The sequence below is a fragment of the Panthera leo genome, chromosome C2 (assembly GCF_018350215.1).
Source record: "Panthera leo isolate Ple1 chromosome C2, P.leo_Ple1_pat1.1, whole genome shotgun sequence".
In the NCBI taxonomy this organism is placed as follows: Eukaryota; Metazoa; Chordata; class Mammalia; order Carnivora; family Felidae; genus Panthera; species Panthera leo.
The window spans coordinates 8771211-8782927 of NC_056687.1; the positions used below are offsets into that span (position 1 = coordinate 8771211).

General features: G+C 59.9%; 1 protein-coding gene across 2 annotated transcripts in view; it reads right to left on the reverse strand.

The window, feature by feature from the left end:
- SIM2 (SIM bHLH transcription factor 2) overlaps positions 1-10562 on the reverse strand; it is a 49748-nt gene extending 39186 nt beyond the window's left edge. For both annotated transcript variants that reach the window (XM_042903364.1, XM_042903363.1), the window contains exons 1-2: positions 10388-10562; positions 1125-1207 (exon numbers count right to left, since the gene is read on the reverse strand). In XM_042903364.1, coding sequence (XP_042759298.1) covers positions 1125-1207; positions 10388-10562 — 258 coding nt within the window. The remainder of the gene's footprint in view (positions 1-1124; positions 1208-10387) is intronic.
- Positions 10563-11717: the final 1155 nt, after the last annotated feature.

The following is an 11717-nucleotide window of genomic DNA, read 5'->3' on the forward strand; positions in this document are numbered from 1 at the left end:
GGGTGGGGGGGGAATGAATCGGGTCGTTGATGAGGCTCTGTAAAGGGCATTTGAAAGATTCTGAGACACTAGGCGTTGCTGTCCCCACTCAGTGCCAGCTGCTGATTTGGAAATGGCCAGTCGTGTGCACGCTTACCCGGCCAGAGCTGTGGACACCGCGAGTGAAATCCGAGGTCAGGAGCATTTTAGCAACCGTGGACTGAATGATTCCGAGCTGGGGGCGCTAAGAATGACTCAGAGGCGTGGGGCCCTAAGCGGCTGACCACAAACCAAACAAGGGCTCCCTCTGTGACACCTGAGGCTGCACCAGGTTGTGACCTGCAGCGCTCAAGAGCTGGACGACTTGGGATGAACCAGGCCCCAGCACTTGCTGTGTGATCTCAGGCATGTTGCTTAACCTCTCTGTGCCTCAATTTCCTCCTTTATAAACATGGAGCCAAAAATAGAACCTACTCTAGGTGGTGGTGACCCAGGATCACACAGTAAGACTTAAAACAGAATCCGGTCCATAGTAAACTGCCAATAAATGCCAACTGTTAATAGTTAATATTCTATTATAGATGCTGTCTTTTTTTTTTTTTTTTTTTTAACCCCCTCCAAACATACACGACTGTCAAAGGCTTTAAAACTGCCACTCTGGCTCAGAGCCCCGATTCATTCCTTCTTTGGCTCAGGCACCTGGCACACGTCTGGCACAGAGCAAGCGCTCCACAAAAGTTCGCTAAGGGAAGTAAGGTTGGAAAGAACCCTGCCTGCGACCACGGGCGTCCTTAGGCCTAGGTCTCAAGGTCTAGTGAGTACTGAGGCTGGGAGATCAGATCACAGTGGGGCCGGCCCTAGGTTACTCCGGTTGAGCTGAGTCCTCCCCCAGTCCCGGCCTCCCAGGGGAAAGCAAGGGGCAAGGGGGATCCATGGGGCGAATGGGGTCGGCAACTGGCTGGAGGTTCAGGAGCTGTCCCTTGCCTCTGGCGACCTCTGCATTCTGATGGTGTCCTATTGACCCACCTGGGGCTCCTTGGGGAGGGTCACCTTGAGACTGGGAGCAGGGGTAAGAAGGGAGCCCCACCCGGCACGGGTCAGAGCCTTAGGCCAAGGCGGCACTCCTCTCCGCAAGGAGGCTTTACCTGAAGTAAGTGTGATCCCAGCTCCTTGGCGACGCTGTCTAGGGGCCCGGTGCGGCTCGGCTGTCCCCATGCATCTCCTAAACCTGGATCCGGAATAAAGCAAACGGGTCAACAGCAGCGCCGATCGACCGGCCCCCACGCCAGGCAGAGCACGGGGAACTTCTGCATCCGTGCCGGGCGCCGACTGGAGTCCCGAGCGTCCCCCCCGGCCGCCTCCCCGGCCCCGCAGGTCGCTGTCTGTGCCCCTGCCATCGTCCCTTTGCTCTGGATTAAAGAGAAAGAAGGCCAGAGGAGATATTCCCGCCGAGGCCTTGGGTCCAAGCACCCCCAGTGCCCGCTGAGCTCGCCAGGCCCATAGCTCCCGTGGGTCGCCAACGTGCTCACGGCTCTGAAATTGCCGTTTTATTTGAAATGCCACAAAGTAATCTAATCTGCTTTGAAATTGGCCATCCTTGAAGCCAAACGGGGATATCGATTTGACCTGTAAATATTCCCCCAAGGACCCTCCTCCCTCCCTCCCTCCCTCCCTCCCTCCCTTTGCTGAGTTGCCAGCAAACAGGCATTTTCCCAAAGGCAGAGAGGCCCAGACGAAAAAGACCTCGCCGTCCAGGACGCAGCTCTTCCAGCATAGTACGTAGAATACGCATGATATGATACATATATTGACCTCACATAATCCCTCGGACTCCCCAGCCCCTGCAGGCACCTTGGGAGCACCGACCCTCTTCCAATCCAAGTGCTTCAGCTTGGGAAGGGTTTGGGGGAGGTGGGTTTCCCTAGGGCCAGCTCCAAATACGCCAGAGGTCTGCGGGGGGGTATGGGCAGAAGGCGGTGGGAGCCCTGTAAGTACTCGAGGATTTCTGGAAGGTACCTGTTACCACATAATTAGGGTGCCCCAGTTTTTAACTGCTCCCCCAAGGCCTCCTGCTTCTCCCCACCACCTCCCTGAAGGTCACCAGGGTTTCAGAAACCACATCAGGGGACAGGGGCCCTGCCCAGGGAAGCCTCCTCTCCTGTGTCTCCGGGCTCAGCTGCTGCGACCCCAGAAATCCCAGACTTTCGTCTGCATATTCGGGAGTGAGGAGGAAAGCCGGGTGACGTTGTGGAGCTAAGTGTCGCTCCCTGGAGTCCTGGGGTTGGGAGCCTGGCCTGCATCCGTCCAGTTAGGTCCAGTTAGCTCCACGCCGCGGCGCGAGGTGGCGAGGCCGGGAGTGCTGTCTCAGCCTGCGCCCCGTTGCCCCCAGCGGAGATGGCGGCTCCAGGCCCATTCCCGCGGTCCACCCGCCCCTTCTCCCCGGCAGCGACCCCTGAGGGGCGAACTGTGGGTCCCGTGGGGGGGTGGTTAGGGTTGGGGGGGGTCCGCCTCCCCTCCGCGCAGAACCGCAGGCCGGAAGGCGGGCCCAATCCCTGCCCGCCCCACTGTGCACCGGGAGTGCGGGACTCGAAGCCAGAGCAGGACGCGCGGGTTGGGGAACCCTGCCTAGTCACAGTGAATTCAGGGGCCATTCCTGGGACCACACAACTCCTCCAAACCCGCGGCGGGCGAGTGGATTGCCTGGAAAGTTGCCAGGTAGGCACTCTGGTCTCTCCCACTGTTCCCTTGGGTGTGGGGGCATCTCAGTTTCTGGAGGCCTCCGCCCCAAGCCCGAGGGAGCCGTGGGGCCCAAGACACCTAGGGAATCAGAGCCCCCCACCCCCCCGCAAAAGCTTTGGAGGCCCTTCCCAACAAACTGTCCCGCTACTAAAAAAGGAATGACCTTTAATTTCTCCTCCTGGGCTCTAGGGATTTGGGGTTTATCCTGGTCTCCTTGTAAGAAAGTGGCTAGTTTCATCGTATCCTGATCCCCCAAATGGGATCCCAGCACCTCAGTCTCCACCACGTGAACAGAGGTGTCTTCTGAACCCCAGGAAATCACTGTGCACCCACTTTCCCTCCCAAGGAGTACCACGGTGACCACAGTACTAGGGAGCCACTGACTTTCACTAGCAGGTCCTTCCCTGCCCCCCCACACCCCCATCTATACAGATGGCTTGGTGGGGTCAACGTTTATTCCATTTAAGGAACCAAAATTTAAGAGCCCTGGGCCTAAATGAAAGAAGAATTTAATAAAGACCCAGGAATCGTGATTTCTGAAAATGGACAACTGTGCCCAGGTAACTCTCCTTTACCCAACTCCTGGTTCCTTTCCCTGGTTTGCACCACACCGGCCTTGCCTGGCTCAGTGGGAAAAGTGAACTCGACCTCCCAGACGAGGCTGCTTGCAGTGTCTGCAGCCAGGTCACCTGGGGAAATCTGTACCTTCAGGAAAGGTGCAGACCCAGACCAGACTTCCCTGCCCAGCTCTCCCGAAAGCTGCATGGGCGGCTCTGGCCTGATATGCAAAAGTGCACTGGGTACACAGGACAGTTTTTCATATAATTCAAATACTCAGATACTTCAATAGAGCTTGTTCTCTTATATCATTAGAATTTTTCCTGTAATTTCCTGACACCTCCGCCTTGCTGCTAGAATTTGGTCTGAATGCCCCTTCTGGACCTAGCCTGAGGTGGCAGGACTAATGGACAGGTTCCCCTCAAGCTTCCGTGCCCCCATGCCATCACAGCCAGCTCTTGCTTTAGAAGCCTCTGTGGGTAAGGCACCTCTGTGGCCTAGGTTGATCTAGGACTCCTGATTTCAGCTCGGGTCATGCTCTCACCAAGATGGAGCCCCTTGTTGGGCTCTGCACTGTGCGTGCAGCCTGCTTGGGATTCTCTCTCTCCCTCTCCCTCTTCCCCACTTGCATGTGTGTGCCCTCTCTCTCTCTCTCTCTCTCAGGAAGGAAGGAACCTCTGTGGGTGAGGCCTTTCCACTCCACCCATAAAAATCTATCTAAGGTGGGCTGAATGTAGAGACTAAATAAGGTAAGGTTTGTAACAACAACAGCAATGAACATCTTGGTGCTGTAAAGCCATATACCCCGAAAAAGTAGGCGCTGGGCTCGTGGCCCTCATCTGGACCTAACAAAGGGCTTTATCTGTTGGAGAAATGAGGGGAGAAGGGTAAGACTGAGCTAAACTCCTACAAGGTTATCAACAGTTGGTGGTCTATCTCACCCGATCCTGGGAGCCCTCCCCACCTCCACGGACTGTGGGGGAACCTGCCGGATGGAGGGGGTGGATCCCAAGCCTGGCCTGTGGTTCCTCTGCCAGGGTTTACTGTCCCAATTGACCTACATGTGTCTGCAGGGGACTCCCTGCTACTAGGAACCCAGATGGCCAGGTCATGGAAGAGGAGGTCAGCCACTGGGTCAGAGGAAAAAGGAGCCAGGAAACCCCTTTCTGCCACCCCTTGCCTTCGAGGGTTCGTGAATACCTACACTTGGTATTCACACTTGGTGGTCTGGCTGGCTCGCTCGTTGCTGTTCGGTTTAAAACTTACCAGGCTCTCTTGCCACTGAAGCTATCTAAATATGGTCCCTCCTCTCTGAGTGCTCAGTTAGTCAGTCAACAAACAGCTGTTGAGCTGTGCAACCTCAGATAAAGGATCCAGAGTTTGGTAAGAACTCCCAGGATGGCCAGTTCTTGAAGGCAGCCGTGGGTATCTAGAAGGTGACACAAACATTCCTCACAGGGATCTTGTGAAAACCAGGCGGGGTTAATAAGGGTATGCCTGACCCTGCCACCACCCATCCACGGAGAGTTGGATCTGAGATTGAGAAAAATCCAGGACAGATTTTTCTGGAGTCCCCAGGGGACACACTGGGGTCTCACCTCCTTCTGCTCCCACTCCTGCGTTTAAGATGGCAGCTGGGTGGGTCTGGATGGTCTGATCTCCAGCAAGAGCCCTGACCTCTAACCTCTATTTTTTAACTCCAAAGTAGGAGGTGGGGTGGGGTGGTGGTTGTGGAATTAAATGAGCTAAACCAGAGGATGCCGACAAAGCCCTGGGTCCAGTGGAAGGCCTCGGTGGTACCAACGCCTTGGTCCAGCCTTCTCCTGCCTTCCCATTCCTTCCCTGCCTCCAGCTCTCTCCTCCTCCTTAGTCCCCCAGTTATCAGCGCCTTGGCAGAGAAAGAGGCGTGTTATTGGGGAGCACGGCCTCTTGCGAATCCGTGGACCATGCGAGGACACAAGGTTATGCTGGCTGACTGCAGACTACTCCAGAGTCCAGAAAGGTGTGTGTGTGGGGGGGTGGGGGGGGTGCTGAGGTGCTGCTCAGCTCCTCCACCGAGAGCCACCCCCCACCTCCGAACGCCGGGAGCGAACCAGGGACGCCCGTCACCCTGCGGGGGCGTTTACAACCGGCATTCGGGGTATTACCACCAGCGGGGCCCGCAGGCTCAGGGGCTCCGTCCTTGGCTATCGGGCGTCGCGCGCCTAGGCGAGGGCGTAAGGTGGGGGGGGGGGGGGGGGAGTACGAGCCCGGGCTCCCGCCTCGACGCTCCAGGGGAGCCCAGAGCTGGCACTGCCGCCTCGCTCGACTCCAGACCCAGGAAACTGTCACGGTTCTGGGGTTCCTCCGCGTGCTTCAGCCTCTGGTCTCGGAATGCTTCGTTCTCCCCGGGGTCCCCGGGAAGCCCGGCTTTGGGGCCCTTTTCCAAACCAACCGTCGCACACCGAGTCCAGGCACAGGGTGTGAAGGCGCGGGGTGGGTGGGGGCGCCCCGAGAAGGCCTCGCTGGGCCCGGCCGGACGGGGAAGGGAGGGGGCTTCCAGCCCGGCCCCGCCTGGCCGCCGGCCAAGTACGTGCTCAGACGCCCGACGGAAGGCCCGGGGCGCCCAGAGCTTCGCGCCGAGACCTCGGAGGCTGGGGCGCAGGCCCGGCCGCCGCCCGCACTGCGGAGCGCGCGTGGCCCCGCGCCGTCCAGTCCGCCTTCCCGTCCGCGCCCCGGAGCGCGCGGCCGCGGCCCGGGTTGTGGCCCCCGGGGGGCCCGAATGGGCGGCTGGCGCGCGCTCCAGGTCCTGCCTCGAGCCTCCAAGGCCCCGCAGCCCGGAGTTCCTCCCCACTGCCCGCAGCCTCCTGCTCGGCGACGGGGAGCTCGCCCTCCCGGACCCCATGCGGAGACGGTTGTAAAGTTCCACCTTATTCTAAAAAAAAAAAAAAAAAAAAAAAAAAAAAGTCAGCTTTTTTTTTTTTTTTTTAATCTACATTATTCCAGGCTTCGGTAGAAAATGGGCTCGGATCTGTTGAAGTTTAGGGTGAGCTTCTCTTCAGCAAACCCTCTAAATCAAAGCGTTTCCATTCCCGACAACAATTTCCAGGCGTCTGCCTGAGTCTCAACCCAGACGCATTCCACCACGGTAATGATTCCGGCCTCAAACTCCCATTATTTTTGTGTGAGAATGACAATGTCGCACTCCCTTCCCCTGCTTTCACCCGCACTTGTCTAGAGTCTTCAGGTCTGGGAAAGGAGGAGGAGGGGCTCTGTTCTCCTTGCTATAGTCAGCCTCACTTTCCAGCTCCATTCCTAAGCTGGGACCACAGGCCAGTCCCTCGGGTCAGCTGTCTGTGCACAAGGGCCCACAAGGGACAGCACTCTCTACCCCACTGCTGAGAGCGAAATCGGAATCCTGGCTCCTAAGAAGGAGCTTAACCAGCCACCGGATTGGCCTCGGAGCTTCTGCGGTTTTGACTCGGGCTTCCTGAGGCCCAGCATACATCACCTGAAGGAGGAACTTGTCCTTCGTCCTGCCTGGCATGGCTACCATGCAGCTATGGCCAGGGAACAGCAGAGTTCTCCCACCCTGTGCCTCTGTGCTTCCAAAGCGCCCCGTCTCCTGAAGGGAAGGCCACAGTGCAAAGAGGGCAGGCAGACCCTGAGCCCTGCGTGTACCAGGCCTTCCTAGCCACCGGTGAACACATTTTCAATTCTGAGTCCCACTTCCAAAGCCAGCCTTGCTCTCCTGCCCTCTTCCCTGTCTACCTGCCACTTCTTAGCTGTTAACGGGAAGAAGACGTTGGGGGCCCAGAAAATAACGGGTCTTCCAACTGCAGTGAGGCCCAGAGGTCCACACAGTGGGGCATTCTGCCATCTAAGCCACATCTGGCCCAGGCAACACCGTGAGCTCCCAGGAAGCAGTGACTGGACTAAGAACCAGTTTTCCACCTGCACTGCCTGGTTCCTCACACTTGATCCCAGGAAGCTTGCACAGCTATGGAGTTGCTAAAGGCCCATTTTGCAGACAAGGAGACCGAGGTCTAGTGGGGCCGCTTAACAGAGCAGAGCCTTGGAAGGGTTGTGAAAATTGCAGGCACTCCTAAGCTTGCAGTCTGACCTCCCTGGGGAGTGTCCACCTTGGCTCGAGTGGCCTGTTTCTGCCCCTAAGTGGAACTCTTCCGAGCTCCTTTATCTCTCCCCTGCCCCAGGTGGTCTCCGGATGAAAGGAGCCAAGGCCAATGGCCTCGGGCCCAGGGAGAGAACAGGCGCTGGCCGCGGGCACAGCAGCCACCGCCCCGCCGGCGCTCGCCCTTGCTGTGGGACCCTGGGAAAGGCCCGCCCCTCTCTGGCTGCAATTTTCTCAGGGACGAAGGGTTAATCGGCGATGCCAGTGGCTCCTTTGGATTTTCCTGTTCATTTTCTAGCTTGGCCTCTAGATCCTTCTTCACCGGGGATTCCGCTTGCTCCGGGGGTATGAACAGTGGTTTCACTCGGCAACTTTCCGTCCGCAGACGAGAGTCGGGGCAGATCCGGGAGTTGCCGCAGCCGCGCAAGACTGCCTTGGCCCTAAACCTCCCTGATGCCGACGCCCGGATCCCTGTGGCTCCTCCAGGCCCGATTCCATTCCCCCCCTCCCCACCCCCGCCCCCAGCGCAGACCCAGGCTTGAGAACAGAGGCTAAATCAATTACGCAGGCCGCCCTTCGGAGCTACCAGAGTGGTGAGCAAGTCATTTTGCATAATTGAGGTCTCTCTAAACCCGTCTTTCTCGGCCCAGGCACCCAGCTTCACAACTCTGTGACCCAGGCGGACTTGAGGGGAGCCGGGCCACCTCCCAGAGCTCCAGGCCCAGGGCCTCCATGTCCACCCTCCAGGCAGGCCCCCGGCTCCCTGCTTCGGCCCTGCAGGGGGGCCCGGGGCACATCACCCCTCCTTCCTTCGCCTATCAATCTAGACCGTAGATTCGGGGCCATTTGCAAAACTGTAGGACCAAACAACTCCCTCCGACCGCTCTGGGAGTTCCAAGCGCGCTACCCAACAAAGCACGAGGGCCTGGTGATCTGAGTCCTGGACCCCCAGCTAGCCCACCCCTGCAAAGGGCTCGGGGCCAAGTAATTCTGGGCCCAAATGGCTGGAGACTCACTTCCCAGAGTTAGAACACCCAGATCTAGTTTAAATATCTGCAGAAGTAGTACACCCACCACTTCCCAATTTTTAGCAAGCTTTCCTGGAAATGCTCCAAACAATAAATGGCTTACAATTAGTCCTCTTTCTCCAGGCCTGCCTTTCTAACTAATTTCTGGCTTACTCAAAATCGCTGGTAACAAACTACTTAATATTCCGATCCTGGCTTCTCATGTGTTTCCCTCCATTGGGGAAGTGATAGGAGCCAGGGTCCTGTCCTGTCTCCACACCTGCTGGTATTGTGCAGATTAAGACAGGGCTCACTCGGAAAAAAATACATAAATTTTGAAAAGAAAGAAACGAAGAAAAACAACGGCTCACCACCACTCCTTCCCCGGGTGGGAAGGAGACCTGGCCCTCATAAAACATATTTCTCTTTTAATTTTCAGTGAAATCTCAGCCATAGAGGAATCTGTTTCTCCGGTGGAGAGGTTACCCTTGGGCAGACTGATAGCGACCACCCGCTAGACAGCTCCCAGTAGGGGCTGGAGTGGGGGCCCCTCGGTATACCGGGGTTAGAAAAGGAAAGGTGTGTCGACCGGTGCGGAGGCACAGGTCACTGGCTCCCGCACCAGGGAGGACAGCCCTGGAGGCTTGGAGTCCCAGCTGGGAGGCAAGGGCTAAGCCGGGCTACTGCTTCCGTGGCCCCTGGATCTCCCGCCCGCTGTGTGCAGGGTGCAGGGCTGCAGGTCACGATGGCCGACAGGCCCCCTGAGCTCCACTGGGGAGCTAGTGTGAAGTGTGGCTCCAGACCCAGAGCCAATTACATGTCACAGGCTTTGGGGCCACCAACACAGAGGTCAAGCTTGCTGACTCCTGGTCGATCGCTTGGCCCTGCACTGCCTTAACGGAAGCACCCTGTGCCCACAGGACACCTGTCGCTGCACTGCGGCCACTCTCTGGTGTCCTGCCGCTGAAGTGGTCTCTACTCCCCCACCGGCTTCTGGGGCTCCACAGCCCTACTGGCTTCTCAGTCCTGCCCAACAGGTCCCCGTGCAGAGTGTCCCGGCCAAGTGTCAGGATCTCTCACGCCAGGCTGCAGCAACCCTGGCTGGGGACAGAGCCACTGAAAGGTGATCGGTTCAGAAGCACCGGGACACCAGAAGGAATGCTGTGGTGACCAGGCCTCCATGGCCCTGCTTCTCAGAAGTGCCCAGCCTGGCAGCCATGGTCACCCGCAGGCCATGTGCTAGCAGGGAATGCTGGCCGTCACACCAGGAGTCTGCTGGACCCAAGGGTCCTGGTGACCCGTGTCCACCATGGCACCTGCCCCTCCGGGTTTATAATTCCAATCAGGAAAAGACTAAGCTCAGGCCTGCCTGCCATCTTCATACTATTTGCCTCTCTCTCCTGTGGGGGTGGGGGTGGGGGTTCGGCTCACCTACTTTCGGTATCTCCTACCCTGCTCTGCCCAGCCCTCCCCCCCCCCCCCAGGGGAGGTGAGCAAAGTAGATGCAGCTCCAGAGTCCCAAATCTAAGGCCCGGGCCTCAAACAAGTGCCCTGCTTACAGCCGGGGCCTTCCGGGCCTAGGCCTCTGGGTGCACTCTGCTCTCTCTCAGGCCAGGATCAGCAAGTCCGTCTTATCCCTGGTCGGGGTGCACACACTTCCCCTCCGCGGAAAGAGAGCAAGTAATGAAAGAAGGACAAAATAAAAGGGAATTAAAGAAATGAAAGAAAAGACAAGAAGGGAGGCAGGAAAACCAGAAGAGGCTAGCATGCTCACAGAACAGTTCCTGGTTCACCTGGCCCACGCCTGGACCAGAAGATGGTCCGGTTCACCCGGCGACAAGACCTGTCTCCTCTCTGCAGCAGGAGCCCAGGCTCCCCGCGCGGCCTCCCCCAAACGCGCTGGCACTGGCCCTCCAAGCCAGCTCCGGATCCCCGCTTGGGCCGAGGCTGCCGGGCTCCCCCAGCCCTCTCGGCCGCCCACCTGCGGCCTCACCTTCGGGGAAGACGGCCCGCATCTTCAGGTAGCTGGTGGTGAGTCGGATGATAGACGCCTTGTCCAGCTGCGAGGTGATGGCCGACGGCAGCGGGAGCAGCTTGGCCAGCTCATAAAACTCGCCATTTTCCTTCTCCCTCCTGGTCTTGGCCGCATTCTTGGACTTCTCCTTCATCGCGCCTCGGCTCCGGGCATATTAGACCCAGCCGTGCTCCAGGCCCGCGGAGCCTCGCTCCGGCTGCAGCGGCGGGGACGGGGAAGGGGCCTCCGAGGTCCAGGTGAGTCTGGGGCACCGCCCGGGGCAGGTGCGCGCGGCCGGCCTGGGGCACCGAGTAGCCTCTCCACAGCCGCTGGGCCCCGGAGCTCCGCGCGACCCAGCGGCGCCGCTCCGCGCTCCGCCGCCCCGGGCGCAGCCTCCCCCGGGCTGGACTGTCCCGCGGAGCCCAGAGCCCGACTTCCCGCTCGCTTCTGCTCGCTCTTCCTTTCTCTCTCCTAGTCTCCCGCGCCTCGGCTTTCCTTGGGGGGTGGAGAGCGGCCAGCGAGGAGGCGGCGGTGCCGCTCAGTCCTTGACCGAGTGTTCGTACCCGCTGCCGCGAGGCCCCTCCGGACTGGAGGGCGGCATGGGCGGCGGCGGCCGCGGAGCCATGGAGCAGGAGGGGAGCGAAGGGGAGCTGGGGCGGAGGCGGCTGGGGCCCTGCCCGGGCGCGCTCTCCTGCCCTCCCTGGCCGTTCCCTTTGCCTGGAGACGCGGCGCCCGGAGCCCGCGATGTGTCGCGAGCCGCAGCAGCTCCGCGGTCCACGTGCGACCGAGCCGCGTTTGTTTATGGCGGACCCGCCTTCGGGCGGAGCACTCGGCAGCCGCGGCCCTGGGAGGGGGGCGGGAGGGGGGAGGGACCGCGGCGGGGGCGGGGGCGGCGAATCTCGCCTCCCGACCCCGCCGCGGCCCCGGAGTCACAGGCGCGCCTCCGCGTCGCTGCCTCCAGGGACTCTCCCAGGAGAGGCCCGCGCGCTCCCGGCCTCGAGGAAGTTGCGGTGAGTGCACACGGCGCGCGGTGGGGACCGGCTCCTGCGAGCGGGTCCCGGGACCTGGGCGCTCGGACGGGCGGCGGGGAGGGGCGAGGGAGGGAGGGAAGTGGGGGAGTGATGCCTAGACCACCCCCGTTGCTCCCCGACCGGTCCTGGGCGCGCGTGGCCGAGGGGAGGCGGATGGACCCGCTGGCCAGTGCCGTTCCGGGGTGGACCCAATCCTCCGAGCCCGCGCTGGTCCCGCGCCCTCACCTCCGCACTTTGCAGGGCCGAGGGCCAAAAGGGGGGGGGGAGCCCCGAAGGGA